Here is a 21,301-nt window from a genome sequence, read left to right on the forward strand (position 1 = left end):
ATATGATAAACCAAGACCAGCTACGAGTTTCTGAACCTCGTAGTATGAACCAGGAGCTACATTATCCTCGGGTAGAATACCTTTTACAAAATCAGCAATCGCATCCACACAGTCTTCAGCCAAATTATAATCTGTTTTAATGCTCATCAATCTTGTAGCAGATGATAAAGCTGAATGAACATCTCTGCAACCTTCGTATAATGGTTGCTTTCCAGCATCCAACATATCATAAAATCTCTTAGCTTGTGCATTGGGTAAATCTTCCCCTCTAAAATGATCATTTACCATCTGCTCAGTACCTACACCATAATCTACATCCGTTCTAATTGGTTCTTCTAATCTAACCGCTGGCTGAGGTTCACTAGTACTACCATGTTCATAATCAGTTTCCCCATGATGATACCAAATTTTGTAACTTCGTGTAAACCCACTCAAATATAGATGAGTCCAAACATCCCACTCTTTAATAACCTTTCTATTTTTACAATTAGAGCAAGGACATCTTAACATACCTGTTTTTGCTTCCGGTTGTCGGTGAACTAACCCCATGAATTCAGTTATACCTCGTTGGTATTCTTCCGTAAGCAATCTCGTGTTCGGATCCAAATGAGGTCGATCGATCCAAGAACGAAAATAATTTGAAGAAGACATCTTTTTTATGAATCAAATTCGTGTGTAAATAGAGTAAGAGGGAGGATGAAGATATGAAGTGAATGAAGAGGAAGAGGAGTGCTTGTATTTATAGTTTAAATCCTGCCGACATACCGAGGAAATTCCGACGGAATTCCGACGGACAAAACTAGTTCGTCGGAATTTCCTCGGAATTTTGTAAAATCCCCCAACGGCTCTCCAACGGCTATAATATTTCCTCGGAATTCATCGGTTTTTTCCGAGGAACAGAGTTTTCCTCGGAATTTCCTCGGAATATTCCGACGGACTGTAGTTTCCTCGGAATTCCGTCGGTATATTCCGAGGATTTTATTTTCCGTCGGAATGTCCGTCAGAATATCACTGTTTTCTTGTAGTGTTGACTTATAAGTAACTCATGCCGAAAATATATTTTTAAAATTTTTTTCCTTAAAGTTATATGAAATATTTAAAAACAGTTCAATATCTAATTCCATAGTAGTTTCATTAATTTATTTTTTTATTTGACCTTAATATAGTTATTTCTCATATCATTGTAGCTGTCTACACAATCGAATTTCAAAAGCGAGGTTTGCCGCATGCCCATATCTTATTGTGGTTGAAAGGGATCAGAAAAGACGTTATAGCCGCGATGATTGACGAATACATCTCAGCAGAGTTTCCCGATAAGGAAGTTGATAGAGAAGGATTTGAACTGGTTGAGCGTCATATGATCCATGGTCCGTGTGGCAGGATGCGCCCCAAGTCACCGTGCATGGACAAGGGAGAGTGCACAAAGAACTTCCCTAAACCTTTATCTGAGCATACAAGAATTGACAAATCTGGGTTTGTCGTTTATAGAAGGAGGTCTGATGATACGTCTTTTGTCGTTAAGAACGACATACAAGTGGACAATCGATTTGTTGTGCCTCATAACCTTGGCCTGCTGAAGAAATATCAAGCACATATAAACGTTGAGTGGTGCTGCAGAACTAGCGCAATAAAATATCTGTTCAAGTATATCACTAAAGGCGTTGATCGAGCAACTGCTCTTCTAGAGATGAATGATCCAGGTGCCAATGTCGAAGGGGGTAAAAAGAAGAATGATGGTCAAGAATGATGGTCAAGCGACTAGGTAACAGGTTGTTGCAGCGAAATCATGACTGGGACGGATGTTGGAGAAGAGGTTTTGATTCCTAGGATACAGCTGAGTCCCACCGACACGATTCATCCTTTCGTCTTTCGTCGACGCCAGTTCCCAATCAGGCTATGTTACGCCATGACAATAAACAAGAGTCAAGGCCAGAGCTTAAGACAAGTTGCTTTATACCTTCCTCGCCCTGTTTTTACTCACGGACAGTTGTACGTTGCCATGTCCAGAGTGACAACCCCAGCTGGTCTGAAGATATTAGACGAGACTTCCGACAAAGACGGTGAAGATGGAGTTACCAATATCGTATACAAGGAAATTTTCAGGGATGTTCGAGTGACTCAGATTAGAACTAACAAATTTTACTTAAAAAAACAATATCGCATTGATTTCGTTTTCAGTAACTAACTACACCATTGTTTTGCACTGCTCGCTCCGACTACCTCACGAATACACCATTGTTTTGATTCAGATATTTTTTTCAGAAAACTGCTTTCTTAATTTTCAGTCAGGCGACATCTATGTTTTGTTTTTGTTTACCTTTTGGTGCACGAGTTGTCGATGACCTATCCATGAAAAAAAAAAATATTAAAACATGCACCAATGTCGAAAGATTAGGTTCATCCATCTTAATTCATTTAAGATTTACGTATCAGTTTACATAAATACATTTCATATACAGAAAAAAACAAATTAAAAAAGGAATTGGCATTATGAGTCATATAATTTGCATGAAGTGTTAGTTATACGTAAAAAACGAATATTAACAATTCGGGTCAAACTTCAAATGTATTTAATACAAATCCAACTAAACAATTTGTGTTCATAAGTTAATAATTAGCTTATACGCTTCTAAATTATAATCAAGCAACTTAGCGATAATATATTATACAAAAGTTAAGTATTCAATGTAACTTATTCACCAATTGCGATTACAAACTATCACTTCTTTACGAATAATACAAAAATGATAAAATCTAATACTTATAACTGTAATATAGTCATCTATCGAGAGTTACATGACTTAATGAAGATAAAAACAAACAAATGTGTTATCTTTTACTATATACAACACCGTAAATTAATTCTTCATAGTCGCATCAATTCAATTGGAATTTAGCCGTTTTGGAATACTCGGATGTATGAACAAAAAAAATAATAATAAATTAATCATTTTGACATCCGCACAATCTTAGGATTAAGAATTCACGTAACTGATTCAAAAAAAAAACATCTAAATGCATTTAAAATTATTTTTTACACCGTATTAAACGAATATACGCCAAAAAAAAAAAAAAACATCATTCAACCGTTCAACAATACAACGTAATCTTAATAAAAGGTATTAAATTTAGGCCACGTAATGTCTCATTATAACTGAAATGTAAATTAAAACCAACAATCTTCTATGTAACATCAATTACACACAAATGTTCATACAAAAAAAAAACTCATTTTACACATTATATTAACATCTAATACACGTACGGGAGCATACGAATACAACCTGATCTCTCATTATATTAGATAATAAAAATCCCAAATACTGGTATCAGTCATGTCAGAAAACGATTATGATTCCGACGAGAGTATCGGTAGCTGTGAAGGAACCCCCCCGTTCACAGACCCCGCAAACTATTTCCAGTGTATGAAATCTATCAAAGGACTCACCCATCTTCGTCAATCTGCAGATGGAGGCTATGACAACGGTATATACATTTATGGTATATTAATGTTGTGCAGAGGCGATTTTGCTGAGGGGAAAGAGTACATCGTAAACTATCTTGGAAAACTAATCAGGATAGATCCCCACAGTGCTTGACCACGATTAAAACTTCACTTAGATCGATCAAAGTTATTTTGAAGATAAGGTATTTAGCAAATACAGCCAGGATGGAGCCCGAAGCAGAATGTCACCAGCATGATATGGACAGCGCATGTGAAGATTGTTATTATTTTAAGAAGATGAACGAATTTATTGACTACATACGCACAAAGAAACCGTGAACAAACCCGCCAAATTTATTGAAACATTATTTAAATTAAACTTTTGCATCAAGCTTAATAACAAATAATAAGATTTCTCCAATTTATACATTATTCTTCCGTACAAAATTCACATGTGTATATATGCATCTTGAAAAAAAAAACAAAAGGCCTCGAATAATAAAAGGATGCTTTGGGGGTTTGGGTCGTACTCACGTAAATAATTTTATAAGGTAGTCTAATGGAGGATAGCTAAAACTAAACTTTTGAAATGATAGCGAAGATTACTCTCATAGTAATATATGATACTAAAATCGAACTCATAACCAGTATATTATAACTTAAAAGTTCTCATCTGTGTTGTTTGTATATGATATCATCTATATCATAATTATAAATTATTCATAAATATATGAAATTGTTTTATTCAAACTTCCCTACCCCATATTCAATCAAATGCAAAACCAACCTAAAGAGATAGTAAAAGTACTATATATATAACCCTTATGACAAAACAAAAAACAAGAAAGTTATTTTACAATTATGTCCTTCGTAAATCTACACGTAAAAATGAAAGTCTACATATCTGTAGACGTCAATACAAGTTTACATCGTAATTTGATCGTATAAATTAATTTTAAAAGTGTACAAAAATATTTTTTGTGAAACTTTAAACTAATCATTAATATAAGGGTTAATATGAAGTTTAGAAATGGAAATTTTATATAATTGAACAATTTAAAAGAATACATATTGATTTGGTACATGTGTTAGACAATGTTTATGGTTTAAAATAAAATGTTGTAGCATGTTATGTCTTTTAAGGTTAAATTCTTAGGGTAATATTTTAGATTTATATGTTTTTGTTTTATTGATTAAAATTTGCATACTAGTGTTGAGTAGTTTATATATCTGGATATTTGATACAATAATTGAGACTCTTTTGATTATCAAGCAAACATTTAGGGTTTGAGTTTTGTAGTTTAGGGTTTCGTAGACTTACAATTTAGTCTACTGTAATTAGTGTTTTTTTTAAAATATCATTATTTTAAAGTTTAAATATGAAATTATATATTATAAATATTAAAAAATAATGAAAGAAATTTATTAATTCATATATAAATTGCTAAAAATATAAAGGAAGTAGGAAAATAAAAATATTTGTAGACTGATAAAGAAGTCTACTCTCAACGAATTTAACCTAACCGGATGTAACCAACAAAATTCTAACCTAATCAAATTTAAACCAGCCTTACCGGTGCAAACTGATAAAAAAGTCGACTCCCACTGAATTTAACCTAACTGAATTTAACCAAGTTAATTTTAACCAAATTTAATTTTAGTAGATTTCAAAAGAAGTCTACAGTGTCGTAAATTTTAACCCGATTACAATTTTTGTCTCCCTATATAAATGAAATTTATACTATCTCTATCTAAAATGGCTGCACAAGTTTATAAAACTCACTCACTTCTCTCTAAAACTCTCTCTCTTCTCTCTAAAATTCTCTCATTTCTCTCTTTTTTTTCTCTAAAACTCTTTCATGTCTTTCTCACAATATTATCTTGTTATTATAGGTATTATGATTCATGGTTTTCATCTTGTCCTTTAAAAATGTAAGTTTTAGATTTATAAATTTTAAATGTGTGTTTTTATGCTATGTCTTTCTCAAAATATTATTTTGTTTTTGTAGGTATTATCATTCATGGTTTTCATCTTCTCTAAAAGTGTAAGTTTTAGATCTATAGATTTTAAATTCATATTTTAATGTTATGTCTTTCTCACAATATTATCTTGTTTTATAGGTACTATCATTCATGGTTTTCATCTTCTCCTCTAAAAATGTAAGTTTTAAATCTATAGATTTTAAATGTGTATTTATATGTTCATATTCAAATAAAGTTATAGATTCAAATCTGTACATTTACTTTGCTACTATTTTATCTTACAAATTCTGTTTTTAAAGTATTTTCAGATTTAAAACTATTTTTCACATTTTAAAATGTACAGATTTTTTCAGATCTGAAAATTATTAGATAATGTAGACTTCTAATGAAGTCTACTTATAAGCTAAAGCTAGTAAACTTCAAAAAAGTATACTAAACCACTAATTTTAAGCAGACTTCATTGGAAGTTTACAAAAATATGACTTCAATTTTTTTCCTATGTTTTATTAATAATTTTATCTTATTTTTCAGGTATTTTCTTCCATGGTTAATATCTCTCTATCCAAAAATGTAAGATTTACATCTATTGATTTTAAATATGTGTTTTTGTATTTATATTTAAATAAAATTACATATTCAAACTTTATGTCTTTAATTTACTACTATTTTGTCTTATAAATTCTATTTTCTAAAATGTTTTAGATCTAAACTTATTTTCATATTTTTTAATGTAATTATTTTTCAGATCTAAAACTTTTCTGACAAAGTAGACTTCAAAAGTCAGGGCTAGTAGACTTAAACTAAAGTCTACTCTACCATAAATTTTAAGTAGACTTAATAAAAAGTCTACTAAAATATGATTTAATTTTTTTATCTTATGTTTTTCTCGTAACTTTATATTACTTTGCATGTACTTTTTTCCAAGATTCATTTGAGGCATCAAGATTATGAAAAGTCAAACACGTTCTGAAGAATATTTTTTAATAAATTTCCTTTTAATAATTTGTCATAATAAAATATTCATTTGTAAACAATTATATGATGCATAATCTATAAACATTGTATTATTTTTTAGTTGTGTTTCACTTGTATGATATTATTAATTTTTGTTAGCTATCAATTTTTTTCACAAGATACTCTAATCAACCAAACGATTAAAACCTTCATAAGCTAAAACAATAACTAACACACATGTGAGAAGAAGAAAATCTACACAAAATTCCTAAGAAGTTTGAAGAGTAAAACTAATCACAAAATTTTGTAGTAAGTTTCAAGTGTATACTTCAAACAACAAAATGCAGAAGCAAACTACTAACACACTGTAATATAATTAAATCATGAAAATATGATGACTAATACACAAACATACTGTTAATAGTATTTACGACGTAGACTTCAACATCAATCTACTTTTGTAGACTTCCAAAGATGTCTATACTTATTATCTAACATATAGTCAAACCAAAAATTTGTAGTCTACTTGGCACTGTCTTGATACACAAAGGCGTACAATATGTATCTTACATAACTCGATCAAGTTCCGCACTTGTCGATCATTCGTGACATGCATATTCTGAGTATCATGACCCATTTGCTCTAAAGTTACGTCTGGTAAGGAATATGCTAGCTCCACCATCTCAGTTTTTTTGTCGAGATCATAATATTCTTGTGTCATCTCAACAAGTTCACCATGTGTACAAAATAAGCGAAGAAAAATTTCATGTTTGATAATATTACAAAGTAGATTTACAAAGACGTTGACACTTATTAGCTAACTAGATATTGAAACAAAAATGTTGATAATTTCATAACTATAAAAGATCATCTTTTCAAAATAGTTCAAGACCATTAGGATTAACTAACACACACTATCAAACTAAAAAATCTTGAAAATACATTATGAATAATACACAAATCCATTTTTTATAGATTTTTTTACATAGACTTTATACTCCGTCTACACACTAATAGACTTTCTTTTCAGTTTACGTTTGTAGACTATCAAGTAGGTCTATAATTTGGGTTAATTTTTGCAGTTGAAAAATCCACGGGTTAGTATTTGTATTTTTTTTTTTAAAGTTATAATTTTATACGTGTAGACTTTCTTTTCATTTTACATTTTGAAAAATGTTAGTTTTTGCAATTGACCAGAATTCAAGAGGATTTGACTTTCAAAAGTAGACTTCATTTACAGTCTATATTTTTAATTTTTTTTAGAAAATGTTAGTTTTTGCAATTGACCAAGTTTGACTTTCTACAAATAGATTGAAATGAACGTCTACACAAGTGTAGACTTCAACTGAAGTCTACTCCCAAATTTGACAGATTAGTTTTGCATTTGACCAAAATAAAATAATAAACTTCATATGCAGTCTACGTTTTTTTTCTGAGAATAGTAGACTAAACATGAAGTCTACACTATTTTTTTTTATTTGGTCAACTTTATAATATTTTAGTCAAATACAAAACTAACATATTCAACGCAGTCAAAGTTTTGGTCAAATGCAAAACTGACATTTTGTACACTTCTCTAGCACTCTACATAATGTAGACTTCTGGTGAAGTCTATTATGAAAAGTCAAAAGTTGCCCAAAGTTCGGTCAAATGCAAAAACTAAACTCTTTACGTAGACTTTTTAGTAAGTCTACCTACTTTTTTGTTTTTGTTTTCAAATGTTAAGATGTACTATACAAAAAAATTATTTTGGTCAATTGCAAAAGAAACATGTGCGTTGAAAAGTAGACCACATCGTAAGTATACACATAAGCGTAGATATACGAAACAGTATACTATCGCGAAAAAGATCTGAAAAATGACGAAAACTCAGTAAATAGTTATTTTTTCCGGTGTAAAGTTTCTTTCCGCCCTTTACCACCGTCCAAGCTCCAAATATGACCAAAAAGAACCACCTTTCTCAACTCACAGCTGAATAAACTCGAAAATCTGAAAGTTTAGATTATAAAAATGGAAGTTATAGGAGTTTTTTAGATGAAAATAGAGAGGAAATGAGAGAAAATGAAGATTTGTTAGTTTAGAAAGAGAAAAAGTGGTTACAAATTGAATTCTTGAGTTTTTAAGAGCTCAAAAATGGTGGTTCATGGTGGTTGGAAAATTTATGATGATGACATTGTTGTAAATAAGAAGAAATGTTTAGGGTGTAATAGTTTTTTTCTCATTTTCGAAATAATTAAATAATTAATTAATAATGACACTTTTATAAATAATTCAAAAACATAAGGAGAGTTTGGAACTTCAAAGGTGAATAGTAATGACAAAAAAAGAGGTTGGTTCTCGGGTTAACTCCAAATCGTAGGTTGGTTTTGAAAAAATACCGTAAATAAATGTATTTACTATGAAAAAAACCAAAAACATAATGAAACCGAAGGTACTTTCACATTGTAAAATTTGGAATATTTTTTAAGTAAGATTTGAAGAAAGGTGTTTGATTCGAACAGACGGAGAAACTATAAACTGTCAACAGAGCAAGAAAAGTCAAAATAACAAAACCACGTTGTTGTACTAGTAAAACGAGTCTCTTCTTCTAGGCGACTGGGATCATCTCAGGGTAATCTACGGCTGTGAGGGGTGCTTCTGGTAGAAGGCAGCCGGAGCAGCAACCTGAGCCGGTGCGGAGCTGACATCTTCTTCCGTGGGAGCATGGATGATGACAACATCAGGCAATGGGGTCTTTGGTCCCAATACACCCTTAGGGTCCCAGTCAAGCATGGCCTTCACCTTGATTCCAAGCACACCCTGCACATTTGGGTTTTAACCAGACGGTTGTGAGGGGTGCTTCTGGTAGAAGGCAGCCGGAGCAGCAACCTGAGCCGGTGCGGAGCTGACATCTTCTTCCTTGGGAGCATGGATGATGACAACATCAGGCAATGGTGTCTTTGGTCCCAATACACCCTTAGGGTCCCAGTCAAGCATGGCCTTCACCTTGATTCCAAGCACACTCTGCACATTTGGGTTTTAACCAGACTCAGGTTACACATTTCTGGATCATATAGTCAGTCAATAAGAAGAAAATTAAATGAGGAACTCAGGAAGAATAAAATCAAACATGTCTGAGCAAAACATGTCTCACTGCAGAGTCGGTGTACTCCTTGGTGGGTTGACCAGAGGAAACCATGTAACCGTCCTTGAATTTCATGGACTTGGCACGTGCTGCACGAAGCTTTCCATTCACAATGACCTGACAGTAAGCATTTCAAATCAACACTGTCAGAGATTGTTATGTGGAGAGAAAATGAAAACGATTAGAGAGTACTGGGATTTGTCATCACCTCACATCCCTTAGCGCCACTCTCCATGAAGAATCTCAAGACACCATAGCAAGCCCTATACACCACAACATCATTCCAATATCAGCAAGACACATCACAACTACACAACATCATAGAGAAACTGCCACTGTCCCTATGAAGGAAATGGCTTGATGACTAAAGAAAATAGCGGATAGACCTTTGAGGTTGAAGATTATACCTCCGAAACCACCAGGATGCAATCTCGTTTCGGTTCAGTAGAGTGTGTTAGTGTATACTGTCGTCTTGTTACTTGGTGGTAGATAACAAGTTAACACAGTTGAGAAAATTGCACAGAGGAAAGTTAAATCTATGTTAGAAGGATCCTAAAGAATATCGTGTAACACCCGACCACCCACGCCCACTCACTCGGCCTGTGGACCCCATCCCTCTGACGAGCAGTGCATTAATTTTTTCAAGGCCCGAAAGTCTTGTTTACTGACCCTGCAATCACTACATGACCTTTTCCCGTGCTTTGGCCTCACTCACACGGTATCGCGAATCACTTCTCGATAGGCCACCATCCTTTCATTACAACAGCCCAAAACACACTTAAGCATGAAGTACTAAACGGATGTGTGACGAAAAAGGTAAGTCAACATTGATAACATAAGTAACCAAATCAATTCTTTTAATCCTTTCTACATATACCAAAAATCTGGATGTTACATATCCATCAAAGAGTAGCCAAGACCGGCGAGACCAAGTTTGGTTCCTGTGTTAGCATTGTCACTTTGCAGAACCATCTCGTTACTTTTGTTAGTTCTTGTCTTTGAAATCTGATGTACCTACTCTGTTTATATTTGGTTATGTAAAGTCTTTTACATAATAAAGTCTTTTACGTAAATTTGTAGCAATACTTAGAGCGTTTATGTTAATGAGTCTTTCTCTTTTGTTCTATTTTCATTGTCTTCCTATTAAGCAAGATAACAAAAAGTCTTAGATAAAAGAGTAATATAAGTTTTTATTATTGTTTTAAGTGATTGTGAAGACAAATAAGAAAATCTCTACGTTTACTCTTTGATCTATGTTTTTTCCTTACTCACAAGTAGTAGTTATATGGCGTAGAAGGAAATAGAAAAAAAAAACTTACCATTTACCATTATTACAAACTATCCAGTTTAAAAAACGTACTCTTAGTAATTAAAAAGAAGATATATTTTCTTAAAAAAATATTAATAGTCAAACAAAACAAAAGGAGAGAAATATGTTAAACTATTTTGTATTACGTAGACTATGGAAGTCTCTAAACACAGATACAATAGGCATAAATTTTATTTATTGGACTCAAATAAGATTCTGTATTGTAATCAAAATCGGAAGCAGATAAATTAGGTATTAAACAAAACGTTTATTCAGTGCTATTTGCACGCCTCGAGTTAACTTATGCCTTGCACCCAGCATTACATTCTGCTAAGCTCTTGAAACTAAGTGACTTGCGTGGGGAGGCAATGTGACAGGTAGCACAACTTCGATTTTTGTCATTAGTGTCGCAATTGACTGGTACGCAAAATCCCGCATTACCACCTTGGCCATCGACAACTATATAAAAAAAAAGCAACAGCAATATCACTTGGATATCATGATGTGATTGCAATGATAATATAGATATATGATGAGAAAAGGGAAAATAGTATAAACACATACATTCATGAAGAGGAAATAATGCAATCAGGATGGCGCAAAAGATAGCAAACTGTGATGAAGACATATCGTTCTTCGTGATATTATTACGATAAAGAGACGTTTATTAGAATTTTTATTTTTTTGGTTTACTAGTTTGATGGTTGTAATTTCTATTTAAGATCATGATTAATTTATAGATAGAACAATGTAATTAGTAATGCATGTCTTGTACTGTAATCCTTAAAAATTGATTAGATTTGTTTGACTTGTTTTTTTTCTAATTAGTGTGTGGTTATCATATTTGTGTTCAACTCTTTTTTCCTTATTAAGTTGGTTATAGAAATTTTCAAACTATTGTGTGGTAATCATATTGAAAAATATATCTATACTATTAAAATAGAATCTCTAATATGATTTTGCCCTCATGATTTTTTGAGTTATTTACATTCTTACGCCATTCCCTTTTTTAAAAAAAACTCTAAATTAACTTTGCCATATATGGCTCAACCAATGAGATGCTCCCATCTTAAATCCATGCATAAATTCCACATTTTTGTAAAGGCCCATTGTTGGTTTTGTTACGAGGTATCATATAATTGTGTAGGAAATGCAACAAAATCGTTTGGTTAAAAGAAGTTCTTATTGGAAGTTAGTTAAAAAAAATTTAGGTGTGAGTATTTACTTTTTTTGTCAAAAATAGGTATTTATTTTTTTGTATTTAGAGTGGCGGTTGTATTTATATATTTTTAAATTGTATTGATTTTGTTTATAATATATAAATACATGTAGCTATATAATGACATCTAATTATATTATTGTATATATAATTTTGTATTTAATTACATTTTATGGTGCTTTATTTTTTGTTTTCAAGGTATGTTTTATTTCTAAATGATTTTAAAAATATATCATGTACCATTATATCATTCTTATTTTGATCAAAAACAACAAACAATATGACAATAAATGTTTTTAATGATATCATTCTTATTGGTAAATTAAAAAAATCTGATAATAGTATTTGTTGTTCGAAATATCTATTTTAAATTTACAAAGTGTCCTTACTTTTATGTCACAATAGTGGAACCAAATAAAAATAAAACTACTGTCAATATACACTAAATCCATCATAATTTCTTCATGCAAATATCTTATTAAATAAAGTTGACATATCTGCTTTCTCAGGCGTCCACGTCACTCTGGAAAGGGGGGGCTTTCTCGCCACGTGTCGCCTCACCAAACAAACGATTTCTGTGTAATCCGGTCTTATTCCAACTGGGCTTTTATTAAATTTTATTATTAAGCTCAATATTATGTCAAGCCCACGTATCATTAGCTATCTTCTTCTCTCAAGCTTGCGACTTCCCCGATGCAATTTCCAGAAAATTCAATCGATGTTCCTATCTCGTATCGTCTCAGCCTTCCATTAATCCGTTCTTAACTCAGAGTTCTTGCGCGTTTGATCCACTCCTCTCAGTGGAAGCATTCAATCGATCTCTTCGCATCCACCGTAACCGGCTGGTGGTCACGCTTCTCCTTCGCTTCCCACCACTAGAGTTTTTGTTCTAGGGACGATGGCGACCAGCTGTCAGCCGGCCGGGTTCTTCACAGCTGGTGGTCACGCTTCTCCTTCGTTTCACGGAGGCACCTAATCTATATCAAGAAGAAGGGAGCTAATGTGTTGACATCCTCCTCAATGATGAAAAGTTTGTCCTCCTCATCTTCCCTCGCCTTCCTTTTCCAATATAAACTGCCATCGCTGATTATCTTAACCATACTATATTTAATTAGATTGAGTGGTTTTTATATTTCTTTGTTAATTACAGGTTTGAAAATTTCAAAGAGGTATTCCAAATTTCACAGAGATTCAGTCCCATGTATTCCGTTTGATTTTGGGTCTATGAATTTTTCAAAGTTTTGTTTTTGTTAGGGAAGTTTTATTTTTGTTAGGGAAAAGGGATGAAGTCAGATCGTGCTGCCAAATTGATGATAGAGGCGCTGCTTATGCTGTTCCTGGCTCTCGCAAGACGGTGACTTGAGGTTCGGCTCCTTTGAAATCTGTGTGTTCTTTGGTCGTTTAAATTTTTAGTGCATTAAGGTGTTAGTTTCTGCTTTTTGAGTTAGTTTTAAACAAAGTGTTGAGTATGGTACAACAATCAAGCAGAAAAATTCGTCGTTTTTAAGTAAAACGAAAGTTAGATTCTTTGATGTGTGAATCTGTGGCTATGATGTATTAAAACATATTGGTTTGCAGGGAGATAATGTTACAATGAAATTAAGATCGTATGGATAGTTGGAACCTCATTTGCAGCTGAAGAATAAGCATGTCGGTTCAAGTTTCTTACACACAGCTCCTCATAGATGGGAACTTCGTCGACTCTGCTTCTGGTGAGTAATGTTTTCATTCATAAACATCGGAATAACAAAGGAAAATTTTGACTTTTGAGATTCAAGTTCCATGAGCACTAATGTTTGGTTTTGGATTGGGAGTTTAAGTAAGACGTTCCCGACTCTTGATCGACGCACATGGAAAGTCATTGTGAACGTAGCTGAAGGCGACACTGAAGATATCAACCAGGCGGTGAAAGCTGCAAGGAAGGCCATTGATGCGGACCTTGGCCAAAGATGACCGTTGGAATTCATGGACCATAGTCACCTACAATGTGGTCACTGAAGCGTTCGGGAGAGAAGGAGCTTGAAAAAATGGAATATTTATTAAGTCTAATGCAATCAGAGAGAATAAAACAGAGATGCGTTCACCACTGTCATTTTATAAGGATTTATTACATATAACTGATTTTGAAGGGTACTTCTCAAAACTTTATGCTAATCTCAGATTAGTCTATAAATGATTTATAAACTGTACAAATGATTTATTAACTTTTATAAAATATTTATAGATCTTTATAAATTGTTATGGACTCTTATAAAAACTTTATAGCTTCAAATAATGCATCGATAAGGTAGCCTTTATGTTCTTAACAACAAAAAATACATTATTTGTCTTCTACCGTGATGCAATCATATCTCACTTTTTTTAAAAGAGCAACCGCCTCGACACAAATAGCAACTACAATAGTAAATTTTCAAATTAATCAAAATGGCTACTTATAAATGTCCATAAATAAATTACAACAATAGCGGTTCGAAGTCAGCAGTGGAAACTATCTATGCTCTCTTATTTGCGATCATATTTTCTATTTCTGCTGCATTGATCAATGGCTTCGTACCGATAAAAGTTGTTCCATATATAAAAAAAGTCATCTATATTTCAGAATTATGACAATTTATAAAGGAGTTTCTTATGGTCCAATTTTTAGTTTTATTTACATACTGTTTTTTTAATTTTCGTTTTAATTTTCAAAAAAAATATTTTTCTCATTTCCTAATATGTTCCATTGTCAGAATAGGTTTCTTACCAAAATCAAATAAGAAGAATATATAAAAAAAAATTCATTATATACGTTTAAATAAAACATCAAATTTACTTTATGTTTAAGTTTTAATTAAATTAACTATGTAACGACTATCAATTTTTTACTCTACTTTTATTGAATCGATTAGTCACAACCACTTATGCTATTATATTTTGAAATAAGCAATTTTAAAACAAATTAATACATTACGGTCGTTAACCACTGGACCAGAAAATATATAATTTTCTTTCAACAAATTTCTGTTTTCATATTTTTGAACATATTTTATTTACTAAGACCATAAAATGAATTGTAAATTCATGTAAAAATAAAACACACGAACCTCGGCGCATAGCGCCAGAATACCACTAGTAAATAATAAAAATGATTCTCAAATAATAAAAAGCAAGATCAAGATCTAGTCTATACAATTAAAGCAGAATCTTTTATAAGATTCTACCCTTATTTTTAGAGTTATTTACCTTACCATGCCATTACCTTTTTGAATCTTTTAATTATTTTCGCCAACTATATATTCTCGGCCAATCAGAAACGAGGCGTTTTGAAGTGTCGACCAAACTCAAGGCCCATCGATATTTCTGGGTTTTTTTTAGCTAGATAATTATGAAAAGTATAAAACAGAGCTATATGTTTTACCGTTGCTACTAAAACGAGTTGTGTTCCTGGGTCATATTAAACAAATATAAACATGAATTGTACGACCAACTTTACAATAATTTGGTTATCTGATCAGTTTGTATATAGTGTTACAAAAAAAAAAAAAAGATCAGTTTGTATATCAGTTATCAAAGCCCAATTTATTCGTTTAGTTTTAAAACATAAAAATGGGGATTTTTTTGTTTTAATTTAGAATTGTCTTTTCTTTTTGAAAAAAATTTAAAATGGTCTTCAGAATGGTTTATGTATTTAGAATGGTCTTGAGTTTAGATTAATTTTAATTTAGAGAAGTTTTTTAAAATGAAAAAAATTGTTTTAAACTAAATGATTCATCTTTTATTTAACAAAATTACATGTAATAAATTATAATTTTTTGTATAGCTATAAACAATTCTTTAAAACTGCATTACAATTTTCTTACCAACATGAGAATTAAAGTATCTGAATTATGACTTCTATTTAGATTTTACTATAAAAAAAGTAAATATGGTCATGATATTAAATTCTTCTTACTATTTTTTTTTGGGCTTACAAAATTGGCATCTATAAATTACAAACATAATTTCCATACCATATAAATTTACATATTTTAGATATATTTATGTCAATATATTAAATTACCAGTTATAGACGTAAAATCAAACATTGAAAAATATAAATTATACCGCATATTTAATCGAATGAAGAATGTGCTAAATTTAATGTTTTAACAGAAACTGTATTCCGCGCTTTAAAGCGCGGGTCAAAATATAGTTCATACTTAATAGCGAAAAACGGATGTCAAAAAAATAACGATCTTTTTTCGGATAAAGCGTTTAAAATGCAAACATCTTACAAAACTAATAAACGTATATGATATAGTATATTATACAGTACATAATACAGTTTTTGAAACATAATATTATAGTATATTTAATCATAATAATATTTATTCTATTAATTTAGAGTTGTAGTTTAGAAATAACATTTTTTCAATATTATTTACAAAATACCTTTGAAACTAAAATAATGACTAGAGATTTTAGTAAGAATCTATTTTATTAAACTAAAGTCTTATTTTCATCTATTTTTTTCTGTTTCAAATGATCCTACTAAAATTTACATATATTATCGAAATACCCGAACTGAACCGAACCGATACCCGAAATGCCCAGGCCTATATTATATATCATAATCAATCTAACTAATACTAAAAATGATATATGAGGAGTAGGGAGGCTGTCCACATCATCTAAAAAAATCAACCAATCAGATGTTTCTAAATTGTCATGTCATTCTTTTGTTAATCGAGATAGATTGGCCCATTTTTAACGAGTCTGAGCCTCTTCTAAATACACTGCTTCTGAGTTGTCTCCGTCTCTTCGCCTTCAAGATCATCGCTCCGACTTCTGCAATCCAACGTTACCCAATCTCACTCATTCAGTTTTGTTCTTTACACCTATCTTAATAAGAGATGTTATCCTTTGACCTCCCTTTTTTCTCTTATATAAACCTTACATCAAAGCTTTCGATATAAACCCTAGAGCTTTCATCGAACAACTATATACGATCTCCATACAAAAAATTGCATTAGAAAGTCGAAGGCCTTAGATATTCAATGAAACTCTGATGCTGTGTTATTATTTTCTATCAAAGCGAACCAAGTAAGATCTCCAAACACAATTATATGTGGTTCATTATCCTCCTACTCCCTTTCGATCTCTCTGTTATATTTTTTAAGACATTTTTATCTATGATTTCAGTTTCCAGACTTATATGTGGTTCATTATCCTGCTGTTCTGTTAGTAACCACAGTGAACACTAAACATATTGGAGGTAAGAAGTTTCCATGTTTTGATCAGTAATATCTTGATTGTCAACATCTTACAAAGCAAGAAAAAATCGATTCCGAAACTTCTGCAGCGGAGCTACACAAACGGAGCTAGAGATCAAAGCAAGTTAGAAAGCTATTCTTAGGATCTAAGATCATTCAAATGGGAGGCTTAGAGAAGAACTACAAGCGGCTCTTTAGAGTCTACGATGTTACTTATCCACAATCGCAGCGTTACTCTTCATCTCATCAAAGAAGATTGCTTTCTGCAGCGACAGATCTATCCAACTGGCTTCTCCTCAGGGAGATCATGAGGGTTCACTACAAAGTGTCAATCCCTCTGTACAAGATCAAAAGAGTGAACATAGTGTAGAGTCTAAACACTAAGAAACGTACTTATGACTGGATACTGTGTGTTGTGTGTTTATAGATAGAGATGATGTCACAGGCAAGAAATTTCAGTCACAAGATACACACACAACTTTCGTTTGTTTTCTCAATATTCTTCAATCTAACTAATTCCTCAGTATTCTGCTGTTCTTATAGGTGGTCGATGAGATTACAAGTTCACAGGTTGGCTTTTCTTAAGTAGTCAAGTTAAAATTTGTCAAGAAAATATTACAAATGGTTTAAAACTAACTTTACCTGCTTCTTTCTCAACAGGTATGTATCTTCATCTCTAAAACGCAGGATGGCTACAAAAAAAATGACGTTCCCACTACAGTCAATAAAAAGAGGCACGTGTATGTAAATAGACATGACGGTTCAAATTACTTACTTTGATCCATTAAGTTTATGAGGAATAGATAATTCATTCTTTTCGGTGTTCAAATATTATTGCAGCTTGGAATTTACTGAAGTGGATGATCTGGAGAAGAGATTGACTACAGCACTCTCCTTCTAAACTTGACCTTTTTGTGGTGGGTAAATTTGCTTTTATTCTGATTAATTGTATCTCGGCCAGAAAAAATATGATTATGTTTAACAGGATTTGCTTGGTGTTTACCACATTATAACTTCATTGTAACATCAGCTCATTCGTTCTAATCTAACCAATACAAAAATTGTGTGCTATGGCCAATGTTTTGGTCCTCCTCTCTAATTTGAAGTTGAGTTTGAGCGCTAGAGATATGGATATGGAGATGGAGCTAAGGCTTCGTCGTGGTGCTTATGATTCTTCTTCTGTGATATAACTTCAGTCTCCAATTAGTAACCATTACTCTTCTTCCCCTGTGAGGCAACCGCCTCCACACGGGTTCGAATCTGCAGCGGCTATGGCAGCTGCGGTGAACGTGAGATCCTCGGCGTTTGCCAGACGCATTTTGAGTTTTAAACCAGCTCCGGTGGCTTATTTGAATGTCTCGGAGTGGGGATCGCCTAACAGGAAGCTCGAGTGGGGAATGTAAAGAAAGGAGCAGATCGGGTATTTGTCTTGGTCACAACCAAAATTCTGTCTTTTACTCTGGGTGTAGAACATTAGTAAGAAACCATGGAATCAACTTGCAGGGTGAAAAATTGATTCAAAGTCACTGTGAAGTTCATGGATTGTTGTTATCAGGCCAGAAGCTTTATAATCAAGTACGGAGCCGTGGATAAAGGTAACTCGGTTTGTAAGTTCTCTCTATATTTTAATAATTATTTCACCTATATATATTCAGAAATACTCCGGTTTCTTTCAGGAACCGAACTTCTTAGGTGAATTCTCAAGTGTTAAGGACGATAACAACTCCGATGTGATATACTATATGTCCAGAAGAAGCATTGAACAACAAAAGCAAACGATGCAGCAGCAGCATCAACTGTCTCCGTCAGGATTTGGAGCAACACCTAGCCTCGCATGCGTGATGCAGTTTGCGGACTTTGGTCCGAAAGTGGCGTTGAACCAGACCAGTAACCAAGATGATCAAGAAACCTGGATGGACCCAGTTTATTTCTTGAAGTTACCAGTCTTAAATGATAAGATAGAGGATCATAACCAAACCCATAATCTCATGTCTCAAGCAGGAGGTGAATGTGAAGGAAACATAGTCAACGTGTTTCTTGAAGAAAAGGAGAATCAAGACGATGAAAACGGCAACAACTCCGTGCAACTCCATTTTACTGGAGGAGAAGAAGAAGGAAATAGAGAGAACGAGAATGATTTGACAAAGGAGTTGAAGAGCAAGAGGAAGAGAACAAGAACATGCAAGACAAGTGAAGAAGTAGAAAGCCAACGAACGACTTATATCGCAGTAGTTAAAGGAACCGTATGAAGAAAATGAACGAGCATCTTCGTGTCCTCAGGTCTCTTATGCCTGGATCCTACGTTCAAAGGGCATCATAATAACGCATATACTTCTTTTTGTATTCATATATCTTAAAACATTTTTTAATATGCATGTATATAACATGGATATCAAGCTTTGATCATAGGTGGAGCGATAGAGTTTGTGAGAGAGTTGTAGCAACTTCTACATTGCCTAGAGTCACAAAAACGTCAGATAATCCTCGGAGAAACCAGTAATAAGCAAATTGGGAACATGACCACGACAATGAATTCTTCTTCACCAATAACTTCAGTAGCTAACCCACAAATTATTATTATTATTTTTTTTTTGATTAACCTGGGGTATCCCAGGCCCATGGAGAGGCCCAGACTAATCCCCAAGGGGGAGGTGCAGTCCACGGATAGACCCTCTCTCCGGGCATTCAAATGGGCCCTAAAGCATAGGCCCATATTCGTGTTACGTGACCAGGATAATTGTGACTTAGTTTCGCGCGGCGGGTGGATCGAACCTGAAACGTGTTGGCGTCTCAGTCCCGTCTCCTTACCACTCGACCACAATCACCCGATCAGACCCACAAATTATTACTGGAATGTAACTGTACTAGAGGGTGGAGGAGGAGGGCTCCGGGAAGAAACAGCAGAGAACAAGTTGTGCTTGGCTGATGTGGAGGTGGAGCTGCTGGGTATGATGCCATGATCAAGAAGAAGACCAAGATAACTGAGTAAGGCTATTGCTGCGGATCTTCACGATGCATGATTAACATTTTCCATGATTTTTAGTTTGCTAAGCTCTGCTTCAAATTTTTCCGTTTCAATAATTATAGAGAAATTACCTAGAATGACTCAAATCATACACGTAATTACTAGACTAACTCATAAACTTTTGTAATTATTAGACTAAAGCACAGAGCAACCGAAAATACCAAAAAACCAGTCTCTCTTTCATTTTTCACGAGATTGCCATAGGAAATTATTAGTAGGAAAATGTTTATTTTTTTTATAAAGAAAAACAAAACCTTTTGATCGAGACTGGAGAAAGTCGTCTCCTTCGTTTGCGACAACACCAAATCGGACACCTCTCTTTCACTTCCGCCTCCGACATCTTCTTCTCTGCCAAAGCCTCCTTCCATTTCGTCACCTCCACCTGAATCGCCGTCGTCTCTGTAAGACAAGAGGAACCCTGAATCCGATTTCACCTCTGTCTCCGCCTTTAAATCGAAGAGACGAAACAATTGCTCGTTTTCAACCAAGAGTGATTTCAAGGTAAAATCCCGTGTCTTTCTTTAACCCTCAATCGATTTTCAGAACTTTAACCCTCAATCGATTTTTAGGGATTGTGTTCTGTTAATGAAAGTATCGTGCTTTGAATGAGTAAAACTACATATTTGAATTGGTCGGTAACAAGTGTGGTATAGTTCAATATGTGTCTCTAGATCTTGAACTTGAAGTTACTACTTGTTTCGTGTAAGGGCATGTCTCTCACCCCTTCATTCGGAGGTGGAGGATTTAATTTGGGCAATGGAATGTATGAAGAATTTAAGACAGTTTCAGGTGACGTTTGCAACGGATTGTTCTCAATTGGTAAAAATAGTTTCGCAACCAAAAGAATGGCCATCATTTGAAAATTATCTGGAAGACATTAAGATTTTAAAAAGAAGTTTTCTCAACTCAGACATCGCTCATGTACCACGGACGGAGAACCTACGGGCGGATAGCCTAGCACGTAGTGCTAGAAAACAACCGTCTTTCGTCGTTCACATGGATGCGGAGTTA

The 21,301-nt window shown here is 33.4% G+C and overlaps 2 protein-coding genes, 1 long non-coding RNA gene and 1 pseudogene across 3 annotated transcripts in view; 3 read left to right on the top strand and 1 right to left on the bottom strand.

The window, feature by feature from the left end:
• Positions 1–1,747, top strand: part of LOC106338114 — a 10,250-nt gene extending 8,503 nt beyond the window's left edge. Inside the window, exon 3 of the mRNA XM_013777163.1 lies at positions 1,188–1,747. Within this exon, the coding sequence (XP_013632617.1) occupies positions 1,188–1,747 (560 nt within the window). The remainder of the gene's footprint in view (positions 1–1,187) is intronic.
• A 7,222-nt stretch (positions 1,748–8,969) lies between these two features.
• Positions 8,970–10,478, bottom strand: LOC106338116 (40S ribosomal protein S3-2-like). The gene is made up of 5 exons (XM_013777164.1): positions 10,402–10,478; positions 9,715–9,769; positions 9,492–9,623; positions 9,234–9,385; positions 8,970–9,030 (listed from the first exon to the last, which is right to left on the bottom strand). The coding sequence occupies exons 1-5, from the start codon at positions 10,476–10,478 to the stop codon at positions 8,970–8,972; spliced, it is 477 nt and encodes a 158-aa protein (XP_013632618.1).
• A 6,314-nt stretch (positions 10,479–16,792) lies between these two features.
• LOC106341481 lies at positions 16,793–17,681 on the top strand. Its single transcript, XR_001269657.1, has 3 exons — positions 16,793–17,095; positions 17,195–17,267; positions 17,355–17,681. It is a non-coding gene; the product is annotated as an uncharacterized LOC106341481 (long non-coding RNA).
• Positions 17,682–18,536: 855 nt separating this feature from the next.
• LOC106338117 lies at positions 18,537–20,225 on the top strand (annotated as a pseudogene).
• Positions 20,226–21,301: the final 1,076 nt, after the last annotated feature.

This window comes from Brassica oleracea, chromosome C4, assembly GCF_000695525.1.
Source record: "Brassica oleracea var. oleracea cultivar TO1000 chromosome C4, BOL, whole genome shotgun sequence".
Lineage (NCBI taxonomy): Eukaryota > Viridiplantae > Streptophyta > Magnoliopsida > Brassicales > Brassicaceae > Brassica > Brassica oleracea.

Excerpts from the sequence above, each read along its gene's own strand:
- LOC106338116 (XM_013777164.1), bottom strand. The coding sequence starts at position 10,478 with ATGGTTCTGCAAAGTGACAATGCTAACACAGGAACCAAACTTGGTCTC. Across the intron at positions 9,770-10,401 it reads GGCTACTCTTTGATGGATAT|GGCTTGCTATGGTGTCTTGA; the intron begins GTAACATCCAGA and ends TGTGGTGTATAG. Across the intron at positions 9,031-9,233 it reads CAGGTTGCTGCTCCGGCTGC|CCTTCTACCAGAAGCACCCC; the intron begins CTTCTACCAGAA and ends CTGCTCCGGCTG.